We start from the raw sequence: 25,836 nt of genomic DNA on the forward strand, positions 1-25,836 counted from the left end.
ACTTGCCTAAAGTCACACTGCAGACAAGTGGTGGAGCTGTAATTAGAACCCAGGTCCCCTGACTCTCTTACCCATGCTCCTGCCAGTAGGTCACACTGCTTTCCAGTTCCTGTATCATCCCCCAGTACCCATGCTCCGTGAATGACCGCCAAAGGAGAGGATACTTATGTTGGTTTAATAAACCTGGTGTTGAATAAGAAGATATATGTTTATATTCACTTTAAGTTCCTCGTGATCCTCCTTTAACCAGCCACAAAATGAGTTCTGCCTGAGCTTTGTAGAATGGACAAAATGTTTGCTTCATTCACTGAGGCAACGGTCTATAAATAGCTTTGATTACTTCTTACTTTGTACTGCCCCAATGGAATATCGCTCCGTGAGTCACAGACAAAAATCACATTGCCCAAACAAATGCCCCAATCACAGCATCCTTTTCCAAGAACTGCAAACACATGAGTTATTATCCTTTATTTCTCTGGGGACAAAAGAGACCAAGTGTTCCAAACTGTCTGTTCTTAGAATACTGCCATTGCTCTCACACCTAGAAAATGAAGAGCCCAAGCTGCAGTTGAGATGTGACTCCGGCTCAAGTGAGCCAGAATGTTGCACACAGTGTCAGTGGAAAGTTGGAAGATAAGAAGGGAACTGATAAAAGGGTGACCAAGAAGTAAGGAAATGAAGAGTACTGGGGAAAACAGAAAAGCATAAGAATCACATTAACCTAGAAAGGAAGGATGTCAAGCATCCTTCCCTTGAGAAGCAGTGTTACCTAGTGGATAGAGTGTGGGTCTGGAATCAGAAGACCTAGGATGTAGTCCTAACTGCCACTTGTCTGCTGCGTGTCCTCAGGCAAATCACTTAACTTCTCTGTGACTCAGTTATTTCATCTGTAAAATGAAATAACTGGGAAGCAGCATGGCTAATGGAAAGAGCACGGGCTTGGGAATCAGAGGTCTTGGGTTCTAATCCCAGCTCTGCCACTTCTCTGCTGTATGACCTTGGGCAAGTCACTTTCATTCATTCATTCACTCGATCATATATGTTGAATGCTTACTGTGTGCAGAGCACTGTACTAAGCACTTGGGAAGTACAAGTCAGCAACCTATAGAGACAGTCCCTACCCAACAACGGGCTCACGGTCTAGAAGGGGGAGACAGACAACAAAACAAAACATGTAGACAGGTGTCAAAATCATCAGGACAAATAGAATTAAAGCTATATGCACATCATTAACAAAAGAAATAGAATAGTAAATATGTACAAGTAAAATAAATTAACTTCACTGTGCCTCAGTTTCCTCATCTGTAAAATGGGGATTAAGACTGTGTGCCCCACCTGGGACAACCTGATTACCTTGTATTTACTCCAATGCTTAGAACAGTGCTAGGCACATAGTAAGCGCTTAACAAATACCATCATTATTATTATTAAGCTGGGGATTAAGACTGTAAACCCAAGGTGAGATATGGACTGTGTCCAATCTGTTAGTCTTGTATCTACCCCAGCACTTAGTACAGTGCCTGACACATAGTAAGCACTGAACAAATACCATTTTTTTAAAAAAGATGTACAAAAACCAAGAGTAAAGATAGTTTTGATCCAGAAATTTAGGGAAAGGAGAGAAAGAGACAGCAAATTTATAAGAGAATATGGTAGCACAAGGTTAGAGTTAGAGCTGCAATGATATACCATAGGGTTTCCTTCTACAACCTATTATGGCATGCTAGATGAAACAAAGCAGCATGAGCACAGGGTTGAGAGTCAGAGGTCATGGGCTCTAATCCCGGCTCTGCCACTTGTCTGCTGTGTGATCTTGGGCAAGTCACAACTTCTCTGTGCCTCAGTTACCTCTTCTGTAAAATAGGGATTAAGAATGTGAGACTCTTGTGGGACAGGAACTGTGTCCAACCTGATTACCTTGTATCTACCTCAGCCCTTAGAACAGTGCTTGGCACATAGTAAGTGCTTAACAGATAACATCATTATTATTATTATTATTATTATTATTAACCCAGAGGGTCAGAGGCCCGTTCTGATTTGATCCTGCTTGTGTAGAAACTGGGCACTTCAATTAATGAATGAACTAGAGTTCTGGACCAAAGTCCAATCACCTCTGCATCCTTGAGTTTTCCACCAAGTTTCTGTTTAGGTTTAGTAAAGAGTAACTGGTTCCCATGGAAGTGAGTTAGGACAGGGTGTGCAGGTGCCTGGAAGACTTCCAAGGAGAAGCCCAAAACAAAGGTGGGGATTGGTCTGGTGGTGAGAAAGAGATTGTGTTTTTTTAATTTCTGGTGAAATTTTTTTCCGCACATATTTAATCCTAGCTTTGTAGATAAATGTCTGCATTTATCAGTCCCACATGGCTAACAGCCATTCATGGGTCATTAAACACAAACCTTTATTTGTGCCAATGTTCACTGTTGTGACTACTTATTAATGGCTTGTGCTACCAACCACAGAGGAAATACAAAGTAGCACTCCAGCTCCCATTTCATATAATCATTATTATAACATCATTAAACCGGAGGTACAATAATAAACTCAACATTATAAGCCAAGCAGAAAACCAACGTGACACTTAGAAGAAGCTCAAATCATTTTTAAGGGCATCATTCAAAATTCATCCTGGGAACTTCGAAGTAAACCCTTTATACCATGTGCAGAATTATTTCCACTCTGCTCTTCCCCTGCCTTCTTCCTCCCTATAGTCACAATAAAATCTGTTGAAATTCCCAAGTAGGACTGGAGAATGTCCCACTTTGAAGAGGGAAAGTGAGGGAATATTATGTCCAAATAATTTTCCATGACTAAAGACGATAGATAATTGCTTCCCTGCATTAAAGGGCTGGGCAGGTTTAGTACCTGGTTAGCATCTTCTCAGCACACAATAATGGAGATAGAACCCCAAGGTGATGCTAAGTCCCAACTTCCCATAATGTCCTACAAAACGCTCATGAATCACTTACACATTCTGAACGCCTGATGAACTTCACGTACCTGGTGATTTTAATATAGTCATTTATCATTTATCTGATTTTTGAGCTAATAGAATCAAGCAATAGTATGTATTGCATACCTTCTGGGTGCCAAACACAGTACTAAGGGCTTGGGAGAGTACGATGGAGGTAAAAGACATATGCCCTGCCCTCACAGAGATTACCATCTAACAAGGGGGGGGAACCGACTCAAAATAGAATAGTACACATAAATGCTATGTATATAAGTACTATGGGTGGTAGTTGGAAGGATGTGACCTAGGAAGAAGAAATAATAATTGGGGAAGTTCTCCTGCAGGAGATGGGATTTCAATAGGAGAAGATGGGAAGACCTGTGGTCTGACAGATTTGAAAGGGGGAGCTCCAGGCATGACGGAGGGCATAAGCAAGGGGCTGGAAGCAGGAGAGATGAGGATAAGGGAGAATGAGAAGGTTCCCTTGGGAGGAGCATAGAGTATGGGCTGAGAAGTAGCAGGTGAAGAGGGAAGATACTAAAGGAAGAGAGAATTGATGGAGATCCTTGAAGCAAATTGTGAGAAGTTTTTACTTGATGCCGAGGGAAATAGGTTCCCATGGGAAGTTTTAGGGGAACAAAGAGGTGTGAACAGAACATTTTAGGAAGGTGACCGGATTGTAAAGTGGCAGGTAGACTGAGGAGAAGAGATGTTGGAGGCAGGGAGAACAGTGAAGGAGACTGACACAATAGCCTATTTGAGAGACACATGATCTTGATCCAGAGTGGTGACCACTGGGGTAGAAAGTAAAGAACAGATTGAATGTGAAGGTTAAAAGGTAGTGAGGAGTCCAAAATGACAGCTAGGTTGTGGGCTTCTAGGACAGGGAGGATGGTGGTGTTGTCGACAGAGTTAGGGATGTTAAGAGAGAAGTAAATTTAGGGCAGAAAATGAGGAGTTCAGCTTAAGGTGCTGGAGGAACAGCAACGTGGAGATGCCCTGAAATCAAGAGAAAGTGTGAGACTGTTTAATGAAAGAGTGTTTGGGACTGGTGAGACAGTTTTGTGAGTCATCCATATTAAAACATGAAGTTGAAGCCTTGTGAGTGAGTATAGAGCAAGAAAAGTAAGGAACTCAAAACAGCGTTGTGGAACACCCAGAGTTTGGGAAAGATGATGGGTCTATCAGGAACAGTGGATGAGACTCAAGTCTGCGTGAAGGAATTAACTATAGGGCTAATGGTTTGGGACTAGCACTCTCATTCCTATTAGCCATGTTCCTGCTGGGGCACAGAGTGCAACAAGCAAAAGTACAGCACAACTTAAAGTGCAGGTGAATGTATTTTTTTATGTGCAGGACCCATTTAGAACCAAGGTGATGGCAACATAGGGCTGATGCTGTACTGAAGAGCCATTCATTCCATCGTATTTATTGAATACTTACTGTGTGCAGAGCACGTTACCAAGCACTTGGGAAGTACAAGTTGGCAATATATAGACACGGTCCCTACCCAACAACGGGCTCACAGTCTAGAAATGACCTTCCTCCCACATTAGCCAGCTACTTTTCAGGATATCTTCTGGATCTATCCACCTTATGGAATACCCTGGGTGACTCTTCACTCAGAAAACTTCATCACTGAGGACATAGTCCCAACAAGTCGAACCAAGACTGTAACAGGAAGCAGTTAGTTATTGCTGTTGACAACTTCACCCGTAACTATTAAACTTCTCTGGCCCCACCTTGTCCCCTCAATCCACTCCCTATAATCGGCCCATACCTGTCTGCTCTTCCTTCCCAACATGCCCCCTCATCTCCCTCCATCCAACCCCTCCCCACCCTCCCCCTACTCCCCCAGCCCTTCCCTGTTACCCTGTCCCAGCTCTGCCCCTCATTCTTCCATCACACCAAGCCCTGTCAGCTCACTGCCATCCAACGCCCCCACCAATGCCTTGGGCTACCCCCTCCATCCATGCCCCTCCCTCCCAGCCAAATGAAGTCCCCCACTCCATCATGGGAAAGCTTCCCAATCACTGCCCATCCTTGCCATCACTGAAACCAGACTCTACCTAGATGACACTACCTCCCTTGCTTCTCTCTCTAGAGGGGACCTCATCTTCTCTAATCATGAGACTCATTGGGAAAGGGGGAGGAGTGAGTTTCCTTTTTGCTTCCCAATGCCACTTTTGCACCATTCCACCTCCCCTATCCCTCTCTTTCCCTTCCCAGCCCATATCATCCACCTCTACCATCCACTCCATTCATTCAATCATATTTATTGAGCGCTTACTGTGTGCAGAGCACTGCACTGAGTGCCCAGATACCAGTCATTCATCCACTACCCCCCAGGTCCCCTCCAACTTTCTGAACCATTTCAATCCCTTTCTCACATTCCTTCTGTCTTTCTCTATTCCTACATTAATCCTTGGAGACTATTTTTATGATATTTGCTAAGTACTTACTATGTGCCAGGCACTGTTCTAAGCACTGGGGTAGATACAAGCTAATCAGGTTGGACACGGTCCACATCCCACATGGGGTTCACAGTCTTAATCCCCATTTTAGAGATGAGGTGACTAAGGCATAGAGAAGTTAAGTGACTTACCCAAGGTCACACAACAGGCAAGTGGCAGAGCTGGGATTCGAACCCAGGTCCTTCTGAATCCCACACCCATGCTCTATCCACTAGACACCACTGCTTCTCCATATGTATGTTCCTGATGAATCTTCAGCTGCCCACTTTCCATCACTGACCGCCTGCTCCACCTCACCTCGTCCACTCACCAACATGGACACACACTCGATCGCACCATCTCTAATCACAATACAATCTCTACCCTCACCTACTCTGAAATTCCTCTGTCTGCCTTCTCTCCTACATACCCCCTTCCCCACAAATCTCTTCTGTTCCCTCACAGAGATTTCCAATCTTTTGACCCGCACCAATTTTCTCAAATTATCATGCCACATTCGGTCTCCATACCCAAACTCCTTGCCCTTGACAACCAAATTGACACCCTCAACACCACCCTCTCTACTGAACTCAACTGACCGTAAGCTCGTTGTGGGCTGGGAATGTATCTGTTATACTGTACTCCCACAAGAGCTTAATACTGTGCTCTGCACACAGTAAGTACCCAATAAGTAAATAAATAAATACTGACATGTTCCTCTATCCCTTCACCAATCTTGTACCACTTAGCCACAGCCCTGGATCACTTCCAGTCTGCTTCCTTCACTCCTGTGTACAAGCCACAGAGCACTGTGGGCAGAAATCCAGATACCAGAAATCCTTTCCTGCTTTAACTCTGCCCTCTTCTCTCAGCAACATTATTTCTCCATCCTTATTGACTCCCATACTCATTGCCCTCACCAGTTGTTTCGAAAATTTAACTCCTCCTCAGATCCCTTGTCTCTTCGTCCCCTCAATCCTAAAATTTCCCATGCTCTTCTCTAGTCCCTCCCTCCTCCTGTCCTTCTTTGGCTCCTCCACCACTGTATCAGCCTCCTTGCTGACCTCCCTGCCTCCTACCTCTCCAATCCATACTTCACTCTGCTGCCCGGATCATTTTTCTATAAAAACGTTCAGCCCATGTTTCCCCACTCCTCAAAAAACTCCAGTGGTTGCCCATCCACTTCCTCATTAAGCAGAAACTCCTTACCATCCGCTTTTAAGCACTCAGTCACCTTGTTGCCTCTTACCTCACCTCCCTACTCTACTACTACAACCCAGCCTGCACACTTTGCCCCTCCAATGCTAACCTGCTCACTGTACCTCAATCTCATCTATCTCACTGCTGATCTCTCGCCCACTTCCTGCATCTGGCCTGGAATGCCCTCCCTCTTCATATCAGACAGAAAATTATTCTCCCCCAACTTCAAAGCCTTACTGAAGGCACATCTCCTCCAAGAGGCCTTCCCTGACAAAGCCCTCATTTCCTCTTTTCCCACTCCCTTCTGCATCGCCCTGACTTGCTCCCTTTATTCATCACCTCCGCCCCCAGTACTCATGTACATATCTGTACTATATTTATTTATATTAATGGCTGTCTCTCCATCTAGACTGTAAGCTCCTTGTGGGCAGTGAATGTGTCTGTTATATTGTTGTATCATACTCTCCCAAATGCTTAATACAGTGCCTTGCACAGAGTGCTCAACAAATGATTGATTGATTGATCCCATCTTTCCCAGCAGTGTCTGAAGAGAGACCTCCCTCCTCTCAAAACCTACCCCTTCTATGTGCCTCCAACCACATCCCTTCACACCTTATCAAAACACTTACCCGCTGATTTCTTCCCTCCCTGACCGCCGTCTTCAACTGATCACTCTCCAATGACTTCTTCCCCACTGTTTTCAAACATGCACATCTCCTTTAGCCTAAAAATACCTTCCTTTGACACCCTGACTCTCTCCAGTTATCGCTCCATCTCCCTCCTACCATTCATCTCCAAACTCCTTGAGCAGCTGTCTACACCTGCTGCCTCCACTTTCTCTCCTCCAATTAATAATAATAATTGTGGCATTATTGTGCCAGGCACTGTACTACGTGCTGGGGTGGATACAAGCAAGTCAGGTTGGACATAGTCCCTGTCCCACATGGGGCTCACAGTCTCAATCAATTCCCAGTTCTCTCCTTGACCCCCTCCAATCTGCCTTTCCACTCCCTTCAATTCACCAAGACTGTCCTCTCTACAGTCACCAATGATCTCCTTCTTGCCAAATCTGATGGCCTCTACTCCATCCTAATCCTCCTTGACCCCTCAGCTGCCTTCAATATTGTGGACCACCTCCTTCTTCTGGAAATATTAACCAACCTTGGCTTCACTGACACTGTCCTCTCCTATGTGTCTGGCCACTCATTCTCAGTCTCTTTCACATGTTCCTTCCTTGCCTCCAGCCTCCTAACTGTGGGAGTCCCTCAGAGCTCAGTGCATGGTCCCCTCCTACTCTCCATCTACACCCACTTCCTTGGAGAATTCATATGCTCACATGGCCTCAACTACCATCTCTATGTGGATGATTCCCAAATCTACATCTCCAGCCCTGACTTTTCTCATTCTCTGCAGTATTTCCTCCAACCTTCAGGACATCTCTATTTGGATGACCCACCAACACTTCAAACTTTACATGTCCAAAACAGACATCCTCATCTTCCCACCTAAACCCTGCCCTCCCCCTGACTTTCCCATCACTGTAGACAGCAACACCATCCTCCCTGTCTCACAAGCCCATGACCTTGGCACCCTGACTTTCCCATCACTGCAGAAAGCAACACCATCCTCCCTGTCTCACAAGCCCATGACCTTGGCATTATCCTCAACTCATCTCTCTCATTCAATTCAACCCACATACTCAACTGTTGGCTAAACCTTCACAACATCACTAAAATCAGCCCTTTCCTCTCCGGTCTCAATTACTGCATCAGCAACCTTACTGACTTCCCTGCCTCTTGTTTCTCTTAACTTCAGTCCACACTTGACTCTGCTGTCCAGATCATCTTTCTGCAGAACCATTTAGTCCATGTTTCCTTACTCCTCAAGAACCCCCAGTGGTTGCCCATCCACCTTGGCATCAAACAGAAGCTTCTTTCTTTTGGATTTAAAGCAATCTTAACTCCCCACCACCTCCCTACCTTACCTCTATGATTTTCTACTACAACCCAGTCCATGCATTTCATTCCTCTAATGCCAACCTACTCACTGTACCTCAACCCCATCTATCTTGTCACTGACTCCTTGCCCATGTCCTGCAACTCCCTCCCTCTTCATATCGACAAACCATCACACTCTCCACCTTCAAAGCCTTATTAAAAACACATCTCCTCCAAAAGGCCTCCACTGATTAAGCCCTCCTTTCCTCTCCTCCAACTACTTTCTGCATCGCCTTTGCACTTGGATTTGTACCCTTTACTCACCCCATACTCAGCCCCACAGTGCTTATGTACATATCCATAATTTTATTACATTAGAATCTGTCTCCCCCTCTAGACTGTAAGCTCCTTGTTGGTAGACAGCGTGTCTACCAACTCGTTATATTGTACTCTCCCAAGCACTTAGTACAGTGCTCTGCACACAGTAAGTGCTCAATACCATTGATTGATTGATAACACAGGTTTCCTGTTTCCCAGAGTAAGGCTCTTACCACCAGATCAAGTGCAGGGCTATAGTTAGGGAGTAAGAGGTGGAAGAAGAATAAATGAATGAGATTGAGAAGGAGTGGCCATGTAGGAGGAGAACCTGAATGCTATCATTAAATTAAATGCTAGCAATTAAATGCTATCATTAACCTGAAAGTGTCATGTCAGAGAAACACAGGTGAGAAAATGTTTCCAGGAGTAGGGAGTGATCAATAGAAAACAAATGGAAGTAGTGTGAATAATACAATACAGCTGGCAATAGAAAATGGGGGAAGCATGTCACAGTGTGAGAGTACACTGAAGGGAAGGAGGGCTGGTGAGGGCTTAAAAAATCTGCCTTGGACAATCCATAAAATGGATAAGCTATGCATGGAAAAATAATTAAAAAGTAGATGGAAAGGCTCTAGATCTAGTCTAAGCAGAACATTCCCATTTGTGTGACTTCTGATCACTGATTTTGGTCCATGACACTGTCTGCCTTTCCCTTTGATGCATAGGAGGAAAATTTTCTTCCTCAATCCTGCTAATAAATTGAATAGAAGTCTCAAGAATGCTTGTCTCACCCTCCAGTATCATCACAATCTGTGGTATTGGGAGGCCCCGAAAAACATTTTGTGTTAGAAAACATAAAATGGGAGAATGAGGGGGACGGATCATGTAGTCACGCTTTCTGTGCTTATTTCTACACACAGAGTTCATCCAGATATTAGTGCTAGGCAAGTGCATCATGCCTGAATATATTACAGAAGTAAATATTTTCAGAGACACTTTATATTTTAAGTTTCTATTCAAGCAAAATCGTGAAGCTCAGACCAGCACTTTCTCCACTGAGTGTTTTAATATGTTATTCAGAGAACTCACCACTGGCTCTCCAGGTTTTACTGAAAGACTGTTCATTGTTTCCGCCCATTTCATTCCAGGTCAGAGTAGAGAATCAGAACAATCCTGCCAGCCATCATCACTCCCTCAGCTGGATCTTTCTTATCCATCTGCTTTCTTCTCCCACTACATCCCAGCTCATGCTAACTTCCTACTATCCCTTCTTCTCAACTCTTCGTTGTCTGATTCTTTCCCCTTGTCTGGAACACCCTCCCCATTCAGCTTTGCCAAACTATCTCTGTCTCCAACTGGGTAGGACCAGGCGCATGCCCACCCAACTCTCTGGAACCTCCAGGTAAGAGGTGTCACTTCTTGTTTATGGTGGAGCAAGTGAAGAGAGAGAATGAGGGTGGCCTGGCTCTCTCCTCTGTTGGTGAGCTATTCACAGGAGCAGCTGAGTTCCCAAGGGACTGGTTTAAAAAAAAGAGAGAGCCCTAAGTTCAAATAACCACCTACAAGCTAAACGAAGAAACTCACAAATAAGACTAACTTGAATGTTGTGCCATCCTTGTTTCTGTCTTTGTTACTCACCACATTCCCAGGGGTCACCTCCAGGTAACAGGTAATGCCTATAATGGCTGGCCAGAAGGCTTCTGTCCCATTTATCAACTAGGTGAAGCTGATATCTATCTACACTCCCTACCCCCAGTTGTGCATGGCCACACTCTCCGCCTCTACTGCTATCTTAAAGCAGACACAGCCTTAAGCATTCCAAAGGGGTCTAGAATGGGTGGGCATGGATTGTCTCTGTTGCTGAACTGTACTTTCCAAGCTCTTAGTACTGTGCTCTCAAGCACTCAATAAATATGATTGAATGAATGAACTGCAATTTTTCAGAACCTGTGAGAAGAAATGATAAAGTGAGAAAGAGTGAAAAGCTTGTTTTCACTTACTCCCAAAATTCCATGACTGGGGAGGTGGCATTCTGCAAGGAGAGCTGGCTGCAGTTGCTCATGTTCAGCTTCTGGAATTCCACACAGTTTTCTATAATAGGAAAACAAAAGGAAATTGCCCTTCAGATAAGGGAATACACCTGTGTTCTGTCAATCACAGAAAACACATATGGCTAATAATACATTCAGAGTGGTTCCCCTGGCTGCTCTCTGCAACAAGGCTCATGGAATGGCATGTAGTTAGTTAACTGCAATCCAGGGCATGGCAGCAAGCTTAGGACCATGTACCCCTGGATACGTCACCTACGTTATTGTATGTGGAAATTGACAGAGCAATTCGTAGGAAGAATATGGGCAAACACACAGCCCAGCCTGCCCAGTCAATAGTTCCGCAACCACCTGGATGATTCTGAAATAGAGACCTGGGACAACAGGGATAAAGTTCCAAAGAGAAACAAGACTCCAAATACCTCAGAGAGGGCTCGACCTAAAGGAAGACATACTGATCCATGGTGAGCACACTAAAATGAATCTCACAATGAAAATGCATTGGAAAGCCAGAAAGCTGATGACACAATAGAGTGACAGATTTGGAAAATAAAGGTAATGACAGAGAGTCAGTGAGAGGGGGTGAAACAGACAGCAAGAGAGTAAAAGTGAGAAAAAGACACAGAGAGAAGACAAAAGAAGGTAGTGATACACACATTAAACCCTAGCCAGAGATCAATCTCTGGTTCTCAGATCATGGCTTCAGTTCTCAGGGGCTCAGGCTGCATCCTTGCTGACCCCAGTGAGTCCTGGAGAAACCCAAAAGGCAGGGATGGATACAGGCATCCCCAACTATGTGCAGGTAGTGAAACTAAGCTCTGACATTGAGCTGAAAATAGTTTCCCATAGGAAATAATAGACAGCACGTTATTGTGGAAAGACACATTCAATGTAGTTCCACAGTATTTAACTTATATGAGCAATGTAAACATGGACGAATAATAAAAGTTGATCAACTTAAATGTGAACATACGTAAACATTAAAAACCAGAATTGTCCTTACCACTGACCTCACCAAGCACAAAGATTCAGATACAATGACTTGATGCTCACCTGAGTTCAGGTACTTCCACACATCTAGTTTACCTGCCAGTCTTAAATGTAATTTTGTTTTCTCTTATGGGTAACAGTAGCTTTGGTAACATGCTTCGAAACGAGGATACACTGACCTGTACTAACGAAGCCATAATTTCTATACAAAACACAGCAGCAGTGTGTGTTGGTACATGGGGGCTGCCCATTGGGTCTGTGTATGACCAACACACAGGACACACTATGCTGTTCAAAGCATACATCCTGCAATGCAGAATAGCAATCTCTCTTCTTCTTCAGAATGGCCTTGAAGAGGGCAATAATACTTCTTATAGCAGCTACATTGCTGTGTACATACCTGTGTTCCACTCATGCCCACAGGAGGCCCATGGGAGTTCAGTAGTGAAGCAGTTACACAAGTAGAAGACGGCCCATGCCAGGATGATGATGTAGTAGACATTTAAATGTGCCTCGATGACTTGCGTTGCATATCCAATGCCTAAAATAAAGCAAGGAAAAAAAATGACATACCTTTCTCCTCTCAAAACCACTTTGAGCTACCTGCTCAATCTCATATTTTAAAATTCCTGAGACTAGTGAAAGATGATCATTAAGATTAATTTCATTACCTTCAAATAAAGGGCAAATTTTCCTCCAGCATGTAATGCCACCTTCACTAGTAAACTGTCCCAAGGCAGTCTCCAGGAAAAATACAGGTATTCCACAGCAGATGAAGAAAACCACATATGGAATTAGGAAAGCACCTGCAAAAAGATGTGATAGGGAATTTCAATTCAACAAAATTACTTAAGATTTTAATGTTGTACAATCTGAAATGCCAGTTGTTCCAGAAACCTGAATGTGGATGTTCAATAGCCAGTGCGTATCTCTCTCTAGTTATTTGCACTTTTCATTCAAAAATAGCTTCAAGAAAGAAAAATAATTAACTCAGGAATAGTAGCTGCTGTTTTATTTGTTTCCCTGGGCTCGGACTGACCTTCAGTGATTTTTTTCCATGAACAACAACAATTTAAAAAAATCACAGATTTAAAATAGTTAATATTTAAAGAGTTAAACATCTGAGCATCTGTGTATGAGGTGAAGGGAAAGGAAAGGAACAAATAAGCTCCAAGCTTTAAGGTTCATAATAATAATAATAATAGTATTTGTTAAGCACTTACTATGTGCCAAGCACTGTTCTAAGAACCATGATGAGCAGAATCAATGTCTATTTCATTTTTAAAATTTCCATGAGAAAAACAAATCATCAACAAGCATTCATTAAGCAGCCACAGGCTTCCTAGTGCTGTATTAGGTGCTAGGGATACATTTGAAAGAAGAAGCATGATTACCACCCTCAAAGAGCTTACCATCTAGTAGGAGAGACAAAATGGAAGAACACAAAGCCAGTTTTCTATCCATACCCTCCAATCCCATGATTAGTCAGTTGCTTTTTAAAGTCTCTGTTGCAGAAGCTTTTGAAAATCTAACTATATTATGGCACTGTTTCCCCTGTAACCATGTATTTATTGTGCCTTTCAAAGAGCTCTAATAGTGTGACACTCAGAAAAGTGACTGTTTATCCTTACCCTTTATGTACACACACACCTCTCATCAACTCATTGGACAATTGAGTTGATGTGACAAATAGTAAAAATCATGTAATAAATTAAATAATTGTTAAAATAGATTAACGCAGTTGTCCGTTCAAAGGTCCATCATCTCCCCTATTCTTTACTATCCTGTGAGAATAGCATAAAATGAATTAAGTCCCTTGTAAGAGGTTTCAACCTTGATAAGCCTGGGCACCAGTACATGCCTACATCTAGATCCCTTTCCTTTCTGAATGTGAAAGTGGAAAGTGACTATTTTTCAACATTTTACTCCAAGAAAAACAAAAATAACACTGAACTGCTATAGGTCACAATGAATTGAATCATTTAAAATGGAGAAATATAAATATTTGAAAAGTATATTCACTGGGAGTGGCTTTGAATTAGAACAGCAATAAAAGGGAGCCTTGCTATGCCATGCCAGATGAATTTTAAATCCACGCAACCAATTAGAGCAGAGGATCACCAATATTACTTGCTAACTGCTGATCTGAAACCTGAAAATGTCTCTGAACCTTTGCAGTACGTAAAAGTGTTTCATTCAGTGCTTACACAACAACTGTCCTTAGGTCAATACATCCCAGCTAGAGGATTCATATGGATAAATAAGTTTTCTAGTACAGAAGATGCAAATTTCAAGGATTAGTCTCTGATTTACCAGAAAGGGAGCCTTCCATTAATTTGCATGGTTAAACTTATCATTAGCAGGATTTTTATTAGCTCAAAAAAAAGAGGGAAAGGTTTTCACATGAGAGTAGACAGGCAACATAATATCAAGAATCAGTTATTGAGCTGATGAACACATTCAGAGACTTCCTAAAACAGGATTCATGCAGAAATGCACACTTTGGTTTTACAGACCTTGCTCCTTCTTGTGCAAAAAATACATTGGAAAACCACTCCATTACCAGTGCAAAACAGGCTCTGTGGAGTTGGCCTAATTTATTAATGTTATGAATGTCCCCAAGGAAGAGCACCAAAGTCAAGTGCCATTTTCTCTTGCTCCAAACATCATTCCAGCACTGGTAAAGCCTCTTACAAGAGGCTCTGTAGAAGTGGAAGAGCACTTCTATACAAATTAGAGCTATCACTTGGCTACTTACTTTGCTTCTTCTCTACTCAGAACAGAGAAGGGAAGAAAGCCAAATCACCTGCATATTAGCTTATACAAACCATGCCAAGAGAATATCAGTTGTGGAGGCATCTGGTTGGGGACATATTTTCTGATGGAGGTGGGTGATTCTGGCAATGCCCAAAAGGAGAGAGGGTGGTATCGGTGAGAAATCGCCTCAGCTTGAATACTCTCCTCCTGGTGGGAGAGTATCTCACTCTCAGCAATTCTTAACTCAGTCTCCTTGCTTGCCTAGTTATCAAATTCAGCTATACTGCATAGATGCTTCCTAATAATCCCGTTAATTAGTCCAGACAGGAAACAATACCAATGTCTTTAACACTCACTGGGGATGAGAAGCAGTGTGGCTCATTGGAAAGAGCACGGGCTTTGGAGTCAGAGGTCATGGGTTCAAATCCCGCTCCACCACTCATCAGCTGTGTGACTTTGGGCAAGTCACTTAACTTCTCTGGGCCTCAGTTCCCTCATCTGTAAAATGGGGATTAAGACTGTGAGCCCCGCGTGGGAAAACCTGATCACCTTGTAACCTCCCTAGCACTTAGAACAGTGCTTTGCATATAGTAAGTGCTTAATAAATGCCATTATTATTATTATGATGTTACCCCAGGTGAGCAGCAATTTCCAAAGTTGGTTTAAAGCAGCAGCACCTACCTTGTTCAAAATTCCCCCTCTCCCTCAAGGCATAGCTCCTCAAACCCAGCACCTACATATCTCTGAGACACTGAGATGACAGATCGAAATATCGGGGAAGAACTGAGTGACAGAAAGTCATGATTCTCCAGATAGACCTCATATGGCCTACCTCTATTTTCCCCCAAAGCCCAATGTGGCCACAGCTGTTTTCAGTTTTAGGAGAGTAACAGAGTTTAAGTCACTTTTCCCACAGCTCGTCTTGCTACGAAGATTGCAACTACTCTCTGTAGAAGCGGGAACACATAGAACCAATGTCAGATCATTCAGTGAGCCCACCAACTTTCTCTGCCTCTTTCCTCTTCCCTTGCAAACAGTCTTCCCAAGTTACTTCATAACTTCAGGAGGCTAGAATACAGCAAGCTCAGTGCTCTCATGATCGGTGGTTCCTCTCTTCCAGAGCAGAGTGAACTTTTTCCTCTCCTCCCCTAATCCTCACATCAACTCCCACATACACGTTCCAAGGCCCTCGCAGAGAGAAGCATACACATAAGCACATGGCACCTGAAACTAGGTGAACAGATGGGATGATCTGGTGGAAACAAACCACCCGGAGTGGTGAGAATAATAGGGGAAACCAGATTTTCCCCTCTCCCTCCCATCAGTACAATACTACTGCTGATTTGGACCCCATCTTTCCCGAGCCCCCTTACCCTGCTAGTCACCTTCTTCACACCCCCCGCCCAGTACACACAGGTGACACTGTCCCTCCATAGCGGCATCTCGAGGACCCCATAGGCTGCTTCCCGTCAGCTGGTCGGGGGCAGGGAACGTGTCTACCAACTCTGCTACACCGAACTGCGTCCCAGGCGCTTAGTACAGTGCCCTGTACACCGTAAGCGCTCCATAAATACCACCGAGTGATTGATAGATTTCGAAAGTATGGATAACCCGACTCGCGCCCATCAAGAGGGGACCCTCCCAGGAGGGCGCGCGTTGGCGCCCCTTGAAACTTGGCTGAAGGGTCGCCGAGGTGGAAGGGATGCGGGGTTGTCCGGGCGCGGGGCTGCTCACCTCCGCCGTTCTTGTAGCACAGGTAGGGGAAGCGCCACACGTTGCCCAGCCCGATGATCTCTCCGGCCACGCTGAGCACGAACTCCACCTTGTTGTTCCAGTGGCCCCGCTCATGCACCGCCTTGTCGCCGCCGGGGACCAGGCTGGCGCTGGAGGCCTCGGGGTCCCGGGCCTCCTCCGCTTTGCCGTTGCCGATGGGGAGCGCTTTCTCCGCGGTCATGGCTCCGAGCAGCCTGCGGGCGAGAGCGGAGCGCGCCGGTGACACCCCGGCTCCCTGGCACTGCGGGGCCGCCCGGGGCGGGCTGGGTTTTCAGGAGGCGCGGTGGAAGGGGAAAGGGTGCGGGGGGAACCGCGGGGGGGGGGGGCGGCGGAAGGGAAAAGAGAGGAGGGGGAGGGAAGGGCAGAGGGAGGAAGAGAGCGGCGAGGGGGGCGGGGGAGGGAGCCAAGTTAACGGGACCGGAGCTCGTGCCAGGGCCGGGGAACGGGGACCCGGGGAGGAGCGGAACGGAAGGGAGGGAGGGAGGGAGCCGGGCTGAGCGGGGTGGGGGTGGGGGCGCCTACTCACGGGTGTAGGTCGGCTCGGTTCGATCCCGGGCCGGCCGCAGGAGGTGTTGGCCCGAGGGGGTCGAGCGGGACGACGCACACCCTCTTCTCCCTTCCTCTGTCCTTCCCGCGGCTTCTCCCCGCCTTGAGGATGCGTCCGCTGCTGCCGCCGCCGCTGCCCCCCGCGCGGGCGGGGGCTGCACATGCGGCTCCCGGAGCCTCCGGCTCGCCAGTTGTCCGGTCGGCCCAGGCGCCCGCCCTCCCCGGCGGGGGAGAAGGAGCCCAGACACTCCCCTCCGCGGGCCCGCGGGGACCGCGCGGCGAGCCCCACGCATCCGAGGCCGGAGCGATTCGCGCTTCCACCCAGAGCGCAGGGAATCGCCGCGAGCGGCGAAAAGCGGACAGGACCCTGGAAAACCTGGGCTGCGCCTCGGGTCGGAGACCCTGGTGCCTGACCCTGCCGGGTCCCTTCCTCATCCCAGAGTTTCAGAGTACCTGTCCCCCGTCCTGACCGACCTCCTACTGTGTGCACAGCACTCGCTGCCTGGGGGTCACACACCGGAGAAGCCCTCGTGGAGCTTCATCAGTCTAAGGGGTCTGTGCGGGTTGGGGGGGGAGCGGCGGGGGGCGAGAAGAGGCAGGAGACATACGTGGATGAATATACAATGATTAAAAGCGCGTAAGTGTCGATATAAATAACCAACACACGTGGATAAGCCAATAACAAGCAAATAAACAGATCTATACACGATCGCTGAGGTGATGGGCTGAAAGGATGGCATGACTGGGAAGGTGGGAGATTAATTAGGGAATGCCTTCTGGAGGAAGTGTTTTTCTGGAGGAGGGGAGGGGAGAGGAGAGGGGGGATGTAGTTTGGCGAAACTCAGGGGAGAAGGAGCTCTTGGCAGGAGAAAGGTATCATCTGTAAAGCGCAGTTGGAAGAGTTAAGAGCAGAGAAAAGGTAGGAAGCTTGTTCGGGAGGAGACAACAACCGATAGGTAAAGAGGAGCCAGCGGATGACCAAGAGGTTGTGTTTAATGTTAGAAGAAAGGGGGAGCCACGGGGAGGTTTTTAAGGAGAAGAAGGTGTGCAAGGGAAGCATTTGGAATAAAAGGTGATTTGTATAGTTGAGTGTAGAATGCACTGAAAGAGGGGAGAGGCTGGGGGCAGAGAAACCAGTTAGATGGCTAGTAATGATGATAATAATAATGGTGGCATTTATTAAGCGCTTACTATGTGCAAAACACTGTTCTAAGCGCTGGGAAGGTTACAAGGTAATCAGGTTGTCCCACGGGGGGCTCGCAGTCTTAATCCCCATTTCACAGATGAGGTAACAGGCACAGAGAAGTTAAGTGACTTGCCCAAAGTCACACAGCTGACAATGGGCAGAGCTGGGATTTGAACCCATGACCTCTGACTCCAAAGCCCGTGCTCTTTTCACTGAGCCATGCTGCTTCTCATCGGTACAGCTGGGAACCCATGAGAATGTGTAGCAGGATGGCGAGGAAGAACAAGCAGGATTTAGAGTTTGACAGCATGAGAAGTGAATGACAAAGAGAAATCAAAGGTGATACAGTACCAAGGGAGAGGGAGCTAGATTTTAAGAAGAGCCACCAGATCGCCTCATGGGAGACAGTGGAAGAGGAGGAGAAGGAAGAGAGTAGGAGGAGACTGAGAATGTAGAGGAGGAGAATCCATCTATCTGTGCCTTGGGCCCCATTCCTCTCATTTCTTGAAAACACTCACCCCCCCCCTTTGTAAATTGGCAGTTTTCAAACTCTCCCTATCCTGCTTCCTTCTCTTCTGCCTTCACTCATGCCCAGGTTTCCTCTATACTGAAGAAGAAGAGGTAGCAGAGGTCATTAGAGGAGGTCCCGTCTATTCATTCAATCATTCATTCAACCATATTGATTGAGAGCTTACTATGTACAGAGCACTATACTAAGCGCTTGGGAAAATACAATATAACAATAGACACATTCCCCACCCACAGTGGGCTTACAGTCTAGAGGGAGGAGGGACAGACATCAGTACAAATAAATACATTACAGATATGTATGTACATAAGTCCTGTGAGGCTGGGAGGGGGAAGAACAAAAGGAGCAAGTCAGGGCGATGCAGAAGGGAGTGGGCGAAGAGAAAAGTGGAAGCTTGGTCTGGGAAGGCGGAGGAGATGTGCCTTCAATAAGGCTTTGAAGTGGGGAAGAGTCATTGTCTGTCGGATTTGGGGAGGGGGGGCGTTCCAGGCTAGCGGCAGAAGACATGGGCCAGGGGTCGGCGGCGGGACAGGCAAGACCGAGGCACAGCAAGAAGGTTAGCACCAGAGGAGCGAAGCATGTGACCTGGGATGTAGAAGGAGAGAAGCGTGGTGAGGGAGGAGGGGGCAAGGAGGCAGAATGCTTCAAAATCAATGGTGAGGAGTTTTTGTTTGATGTGGAGGTGGATGGGCAACTACTGGAGTTTTTTGAGGAGCGGGGTGACAAGTCCTGAGCGTTTTTGTAGAAAAATTATCTGGGCAGCAGAGTGAAGTTTGGACCGGAGAGGGGAGGGACTGGAGGCAGGGAGGTCAGCAAGGAGGCTGATGCAGTAGTCAAGGTGGACTAGGATGAGTGGTACTCTATCTTGTTAACAAAATAGTTTGTGAGCTCACGGGAGCTTCAGGAGGAAGACGAGTCAGTGGAGACTGCAGAATGGTGTTGAAGGTCTGGGAAAGCCAGTGGGGACTATCAACAGTGCTTTGCACATAGTAAGTGCTTAATAAATGCCATTAAATTAAAAAAGTAATCAATCAGTGGTATTTATTGATCACTTACTGTACTAAGCACTAAACATTAAATACTGACAGAGTTGGTAGGCAGGGAACGTGTCTACCAACTCTGTTACTATTTAATGTTTAGCAAGGAGCCTGGAGATAATGAAGTAGGAATAGTAGCATTTTTTTTAACCACATGAAAGGGCACAATTGTAACATGAAAGGCTAAATGTAGAGTGGCAGGGGCTGGTATGATTTCCAGATTTGTACCAAGATCACTCAGTGCAGGAGCAGAGGAAGCTGACTGTTAAGGTGATCCAGGGCTGGGCATTGGCTGGGTGAGAGCAACCGAGGGTTATTGAGGCAGGTAGCACAGAGTGTTACTGAATTTTAATGTGTGTATTTCTTCCAGGACTCTCATTTCAAGATGCAACTGCAAAATGTATTTCACCTCCCTTCCTCTCACTCTCAACCTCTAAAGTATTTTGACAGACTTGAAAAGAGGGAGTGGAGTAAAGCCTATTTCAATTTAACACTAGATTATGAGCTTGAGTCTGTTAGCACAAGATCCCTTTTTGCTGAATAGACTATAAAAGATAGCACTTAAAAATGAAGTATTTACACATGTACACAAAAAATTCAATTCAAAATATTTTATCATTAGTACATATTTCCAGTATTTATGTCAACATCGTTTTGATCCATTACTTAGATCGAGAGAAGCAGTGTGACTCAGTGAAAAGAGCACAGGCTTTGGAGTCAGTGGTCATGGGTTCAAATCCTGGCTCTGCCAATTATCAGCTGTGTGACTTTGGGCAAGTCACTTAACTTATCTGTGCCTCAGTTACCTCATCAGTAAAATGGGGATTGACTGTGAGCCCCCCATGGGACAACCTGATCACCTTGTAACCACCCCAATGCTTAGAACAGAGTTTTGCACATAGTAAGTGCTTAATAAATGCCATCATTATCTAGAGAACACACAAACGTGCTTTACATTACTCCCTATGAGGTATTCTACTTTAGCACTCTTTTGCTTGAAACAAGTTTCATGTGTCAAGTATAATAACATTACCTGAGATGTAGCTGTACTGGAGAGGGTGGAGTGGGAGAAATGAACTCTCCTTTCTAGGAAGGGGAGGGCGGCTAGGAGGGGCTAAATAATTTGGGACAGGAAGTGCTGAAGATGTAGCCGAGAAAAGCAGCAGAACTGAGCATATGTCCTTGGTTAGATTGTATTAAAAGTATTTATTGTGTATTAGCGGACAAGGCAATCAAAAGATTCATGTTTCACATAAGATATAAGTAGATGAAAAGTTTCAACTTATGTACCAGTGTTAAAGATTTTCAATCAGAGCTGCACCTTTAGAACAGTTGCACCTTCACTCATTAGCAATCAAATAATGATGGAATAAAATGCAGGCATATGGAAAACAACTACTGGCAGCGGATGAACTGGATTTAAATAAAACCACTGCAAATTATAAAGCACCTGTGGCCAACTAATTATGACTGTGACTGATGCAAAAGACAATGTTAGAGGTTAGCCAGAATTTGGTCAAGGTGGATAGATTGAGAAATCATGACAGTACAGCAGGAATGAAAATAGCATTGACTAAAAAAAATATGGTAGGAATCATCAACTGCTAAGACCTTCTTCACTGGGAAAAATCTGTTAGCATTGCATTTTATATATTCTTCTTTATAGCTGCACTTGACTCTTCTTTTTGTCTCCCCTTTTGCCTCTCTACCCCTGCAGGAGCAGAGGGTGGACAGAAGAGGGATCTCCATAACTCCTGGGACTGAAAGAGCCTCCCCATGTCTGTTAGTTTTCATGGGAGCCAAGCCCTGTGCACCTGCATAAGTGGAGGGTGGGTAGAAATTTTTCTTTGTTATAAAAGAGTGCATTCAAAATATTTATATTAGAAAACCTTAAAAATTACAATACTGTTCCCTCTTTTCTCCCTTTCTTCACGACACCATCATTTTTTCCATGTTTGCCATGTCCTGGAAGCCCTCCCCCTTTATATCGGACAGACCACTACTCTCCCAACCCTCAAAGCCTTTCATTTCCTATTCCCTCTCTCTTCTGCACTGCCCTTGCACTTGGGTTTGTACCCTTTATTCATCCCTCCCTCAGCCCCACAACACTTACGTACATATTTATTATTTATTTATATTACTGTCTGTCTCCCCCTCTAGGCTGTAAGCTCCTTGTGGGCGGAGAACACGTCTACCAACTCGACCTCTCGGCTGTCTTCGGCACTGTTGACCACCCCCTTCTCCTGGAAATACTATCCAACCTCAGCTTCACTGACACTGTCCTTTCCTCAAGAAACTCCAGTGATTGCCCATCCACCTCTGTATCAAACAGAAACTCCTCACCATTGGCTTTAAAGCACTCAATCACCTTGCCCCCTCCTACCTCACCTCACTACTCTCCTACTACAACCCAGCTTGCACACATCACTCTTCTAATGCTAACCTTCTCGCCATATATCAATCTCTTCTACCTCACCGCCAACCTCTCGCCCACATCCTGCTTTCTGGCCTGGAATGCCCTTCTTCATTATATTTGACAGACAATCACTCTCCTCCCCCGTCAAAGCCTTATTGAAGGCACATCTCTTCGAAGAAGCCTTCCATGACTAAGCCATCCTTTCCTCTTCTCCCGCTCCCTTCTGCATCACCCTGAGCTGTTCTCTTTATTCAACCACCCTGCAGCCCCACTGCACTTATGTATACATATCTAGTGCTTAGTACAGTGCTCTGCATACAGTAAGCACTCAATAAATACGATTGAATGAATGAATGAATATCTGTAATTTATTTATTTCTATTAATATCTGTCTCCCCCTCCAGACTGTAAGCTCATTGTGGGCTGGGAATGTCTATTATATTGTAGTCTCCCAAGTGCTTAGTACAGTGCTCTGCATGCAGAAAGCATTCAGTCAATGCCATTGATTAATTTGTGATTTCCTTTGAAAACCTTGTTTTGACTCCCCTACAACAAATTAATTCCCATCACAATCTTCTGCTCCCAGGTCCAGTCTTTCTATCTAAAACTGTAATGTAATTTTGGCTTGTACATAAGGCTCTACATTTTTGGATCCTTTAGTTCCTTCACCCAGTTTTCCCCTCAAATCTTTGGCCACCTGACATTCTGACAAATCAGGGTCACCCAGCCAAGAGCTCCTAAGCAACCTGAGCTCTGGGAGCTGCAAGAGAACATTTGCTCCTCAGGCCAACCTCACCTCTCCACCTGAACACCACGGGAACCAGGGTGCTTCCCAAATTTTTGAAAGTTGGGAAGGCTGTGGCTGTCTATAATCTAGGGCTCTTTGCCTGAAGCAGTGAGGTGGTAGTAGTAGTATTTATATTGAGTGTTTACTTGTTGCATTAAATTCAGCACTTGGGCAGTAAAAAAAAAAGGTGTGGCATGCTCCTTTCTAACAAGGAGCCCTTGACTGGAGAGACATACATAAAAATATTGTACAAATAGTTTAGCCATGGACAGCCCCCTCCAAGCACTGTTTAGTTGATATATTTAAAACTGTTGATATTTTTATTATATTTTAACCTGTTTTAGCTGTATTTACAAGACAGTCTTCTGTTCCATGTATTGTCTTCCCCTATTTAGATTGTGAAACTCTTGTATACCAGGGACCTTGTCTTCTCGTATTTATTGAACCCCTGTTGTGTGCAGAGCACTGTACTAAGTGCTTGAGAGAATACAATAGAATTAGTAGACATGATCCCTACCTTTAAGGAGTTTACAGTCAGACTCAAAAACGATTACAGAATAGAGGAAGTAATAGTGTATAAAGTTATACAAAAATGTTATGGCGGGGGTTGAGTAGCCAAGTGCTGAAGTGGCAGTCGTGGAGAGATTAATTGGGGAAGGCTTCATGGAGGAGATGTGATTTCAGAAGGGTTTTGAAGATGGGGAGAGCAGTAGTCTGCTGTATGTGGAGAGGAAGAGAGTTTTGGGTGGGAAGGCATGAGCAAGAGGTCAGTGGCAGGAGAGATAAGAATGAGACACAATGAGTAGGTTTGATTGAGGGGAATGAAATGAGCAAACTGGAGTGTTAAGTGGGAGAAAGAGAGGATAAGTAGGATAAGTGCTTAGTAGAGTGCTCTAGACATAGTAAATGCTAAGCAAATACCACTGATTGATAGGTGAGAGAGATCTGATCGAGTGTCTAAATCACTGGTCAGGCATTTCTGCTTGATGCAGCTAGTACTGGGGAGACGTGTGTAAAATGACATTTTAGAAAAATTATCTGGGCAGCAGAGTGCAGCGTGGACTGGTGGTTGGAGAGACTGGAGTCAAGGTGACTAGTGAAGAGGCTGATGCAGTAGTTGAGATGGGATATGACAAATGCCTGGATCAGTGTGATGGACTTTTGGATGGAGAAGAAAGAGCAGATTTTGAAAGTGTTGTCGAGGAAGAACTAACAAGATTTAGCAACAGACTGCATCTGGAAGTTGAAATAGATGGAGGAGTCAAGATAATCCCAAACTGCGTGCTTTAGAAATGAGGATGGTGGTTACCCCAGCATTTGGTAATAGTCATAATGAGAGTAAAAAGCAAAAGAGCAAAAAACAAAAGTACAATCCATTAAAAATGACAACAGAACACTAGAACAACTCAGAGTGGACAAGAAAGAAGATGACTGGATTTATTAAGGCAGACATCATGTTCAAAAAATATAAAAATGAATTAAAACAGTCCAGATTAGAATATAAAGCTTTGCTAAATGGAACTGAAGTAAAGTTTTAGAAAGACACAATAGATATACAACGGGATAAAAATCAAATCAGAAATATAGGAATGTTACAATACATAATATTCCAACCATAGATTCTCGTACTATTCTGGTGCAAGTGAAAGACAAGAATGAAATCATACAATATGTTGTTGGTAAGGGAATTTGTGTAGCAATGTGGGGATTACAAATCTGGGTTCATTAGAAGAACATTTAACTTTCCACAGGATGAAAGTGTTAATGTTGAAGATAGATACTGAGAAGGTACAGGAAAGTAAGAGCTTATGAATTGACCTTATGAAAGATTAGTTGCTTGTAATATATTCTTAATGTTCCATTACCTTTAGGGGAAAAATTAAAATAATTGTATTTATTGAATGCTTTACTCTGTGCAGAACCCTGTACAAATCACTTAGGAGAGCTACGGTATGAGAGTTGGTAGACACGGGAACATGATCCCTTGCCCACAAACCTTATAGGAACTTAAATTCTAAATGAAAAGAATAATAAAGTCAGCAGATATACAGGTTGGGTACTTTGTACTACTTCCTGTTCTTCTACCTGCTCCTACTACTTGTGCACAATTTTTGTCTGTCCACCTCCATTATACTGTAAACTCCTGGAGAATAGTGATTGCCTTGCTTCTTTTGTACTCTCTCTCAAGTACTCTGCACTCAGTAAGCACTCATGAAATACCATTGATGATGATGCCAATTAGTGATAGAGAAAAGGGATGGGTTTCTTTAGATTGTGATAGAATACCAAAGAATTGAATCAATATTTTTGAAGTACGTTTTTCTAATCCTTTTTTCCCCTTCCCTAATGCATCTTCAAGTTTCTGGCTGATACGATTGAAAGAATATAGCAATGCACCATTTGGAAGGTATTGCTTTAGTAGGCTGTCATCGGATTTGTATTGTGCTCTTGAAATTTTCCAAAAAAGTGTACAATACTGAAAGACATATGAGGTACAGAAGTGAACACTGATGACGGTTCTGTAGCCTTTGCTGAGCTACCTCAATGTGCATTTATCTGATATTGATTTATTAATTCACTCATATTTATTTTATACTGACAGCCCAAGGCGGTGGAGCTTTCTACCTTACTGGCTAAAAGTCTGTCCCTCCCAGAATATTTCTAAGGACTTTGGTTCAGCCCAGACCTCCTTCTCCCCAACCCTTATCCAATCTGGTGACCTCTCACATAGTAGGCCATTGGTCTGACCCACTAAAGAAATTTATTTTGTCCTTATGTTCTAACATAATAGGTAACTTGAACAGACATTGATTAAAATACAAGTGGGCATGAAGCTGAATAAAATGATATGTAAATTTAGATTGAAGAAATTTTCATATTTAGGGGGAAAATTGTCAGCAGATGGCGTA

General features: G+C 44.6%; 1 protein-coding gene across 1 annotated transcript in view; it reads right to left on the reverse strand.

The window, feature by feature from the left end:
- SLC6A11 (solute carrier family 6 member 11) overlaps positions 1 to 17,137 on the reverse strand; it is a 100,974-nt gene extending 83,837 nt beyond the window's left edge. The window contains exons 1-5 of the mRNA XM_038772445.1: positions 16,953 to 17,137; positions 16,388 to 16,620; positions 12,568 to 12,702; positions 12,297 to 12,437; positions 10,859 to 10,949 (exon numbers count right to left, since the gene is read on the reverse strand). Of these exons, the coding sequence (XP_038628373.1) occupies positions 10,859 to 10,949; positions 12,297 to 12,437; positions 12,568 to 12,702; positions 16,388 to 16,607 (587 nt within the window). The 5' untranslated portion in view covers positions 16,608 to 16,620; positions 16,953 to 17,137. The remainder of the gene's footprint in view (positions 1 to 10,858; positions 10,950 to 12,296; positions 12,438 to 12,567; positions 12,703 to 16,387; positions 16,621 to 16,952) is intronic.
- Between the last annotated feature and the right edge of the window lie 8,699 nt (positions 17,138 to 25,836).

Source organism: Tachyglossus aculeatus, chromosome X1 (genome assembly GCF_015852505.1).
Source record: "Tachyglossus aculeatus isolate mTacAcu1 chromosome X1, mTacAcu1.pri, whole genome shotgun sequence".
Classification (NCBI taxonomy): Eukaryota; Metazoa; Chordata; class Mammalia; order Monotremata; family Tachyglossidae; genus Tachyglossus; species Tachyglossus aculeatus.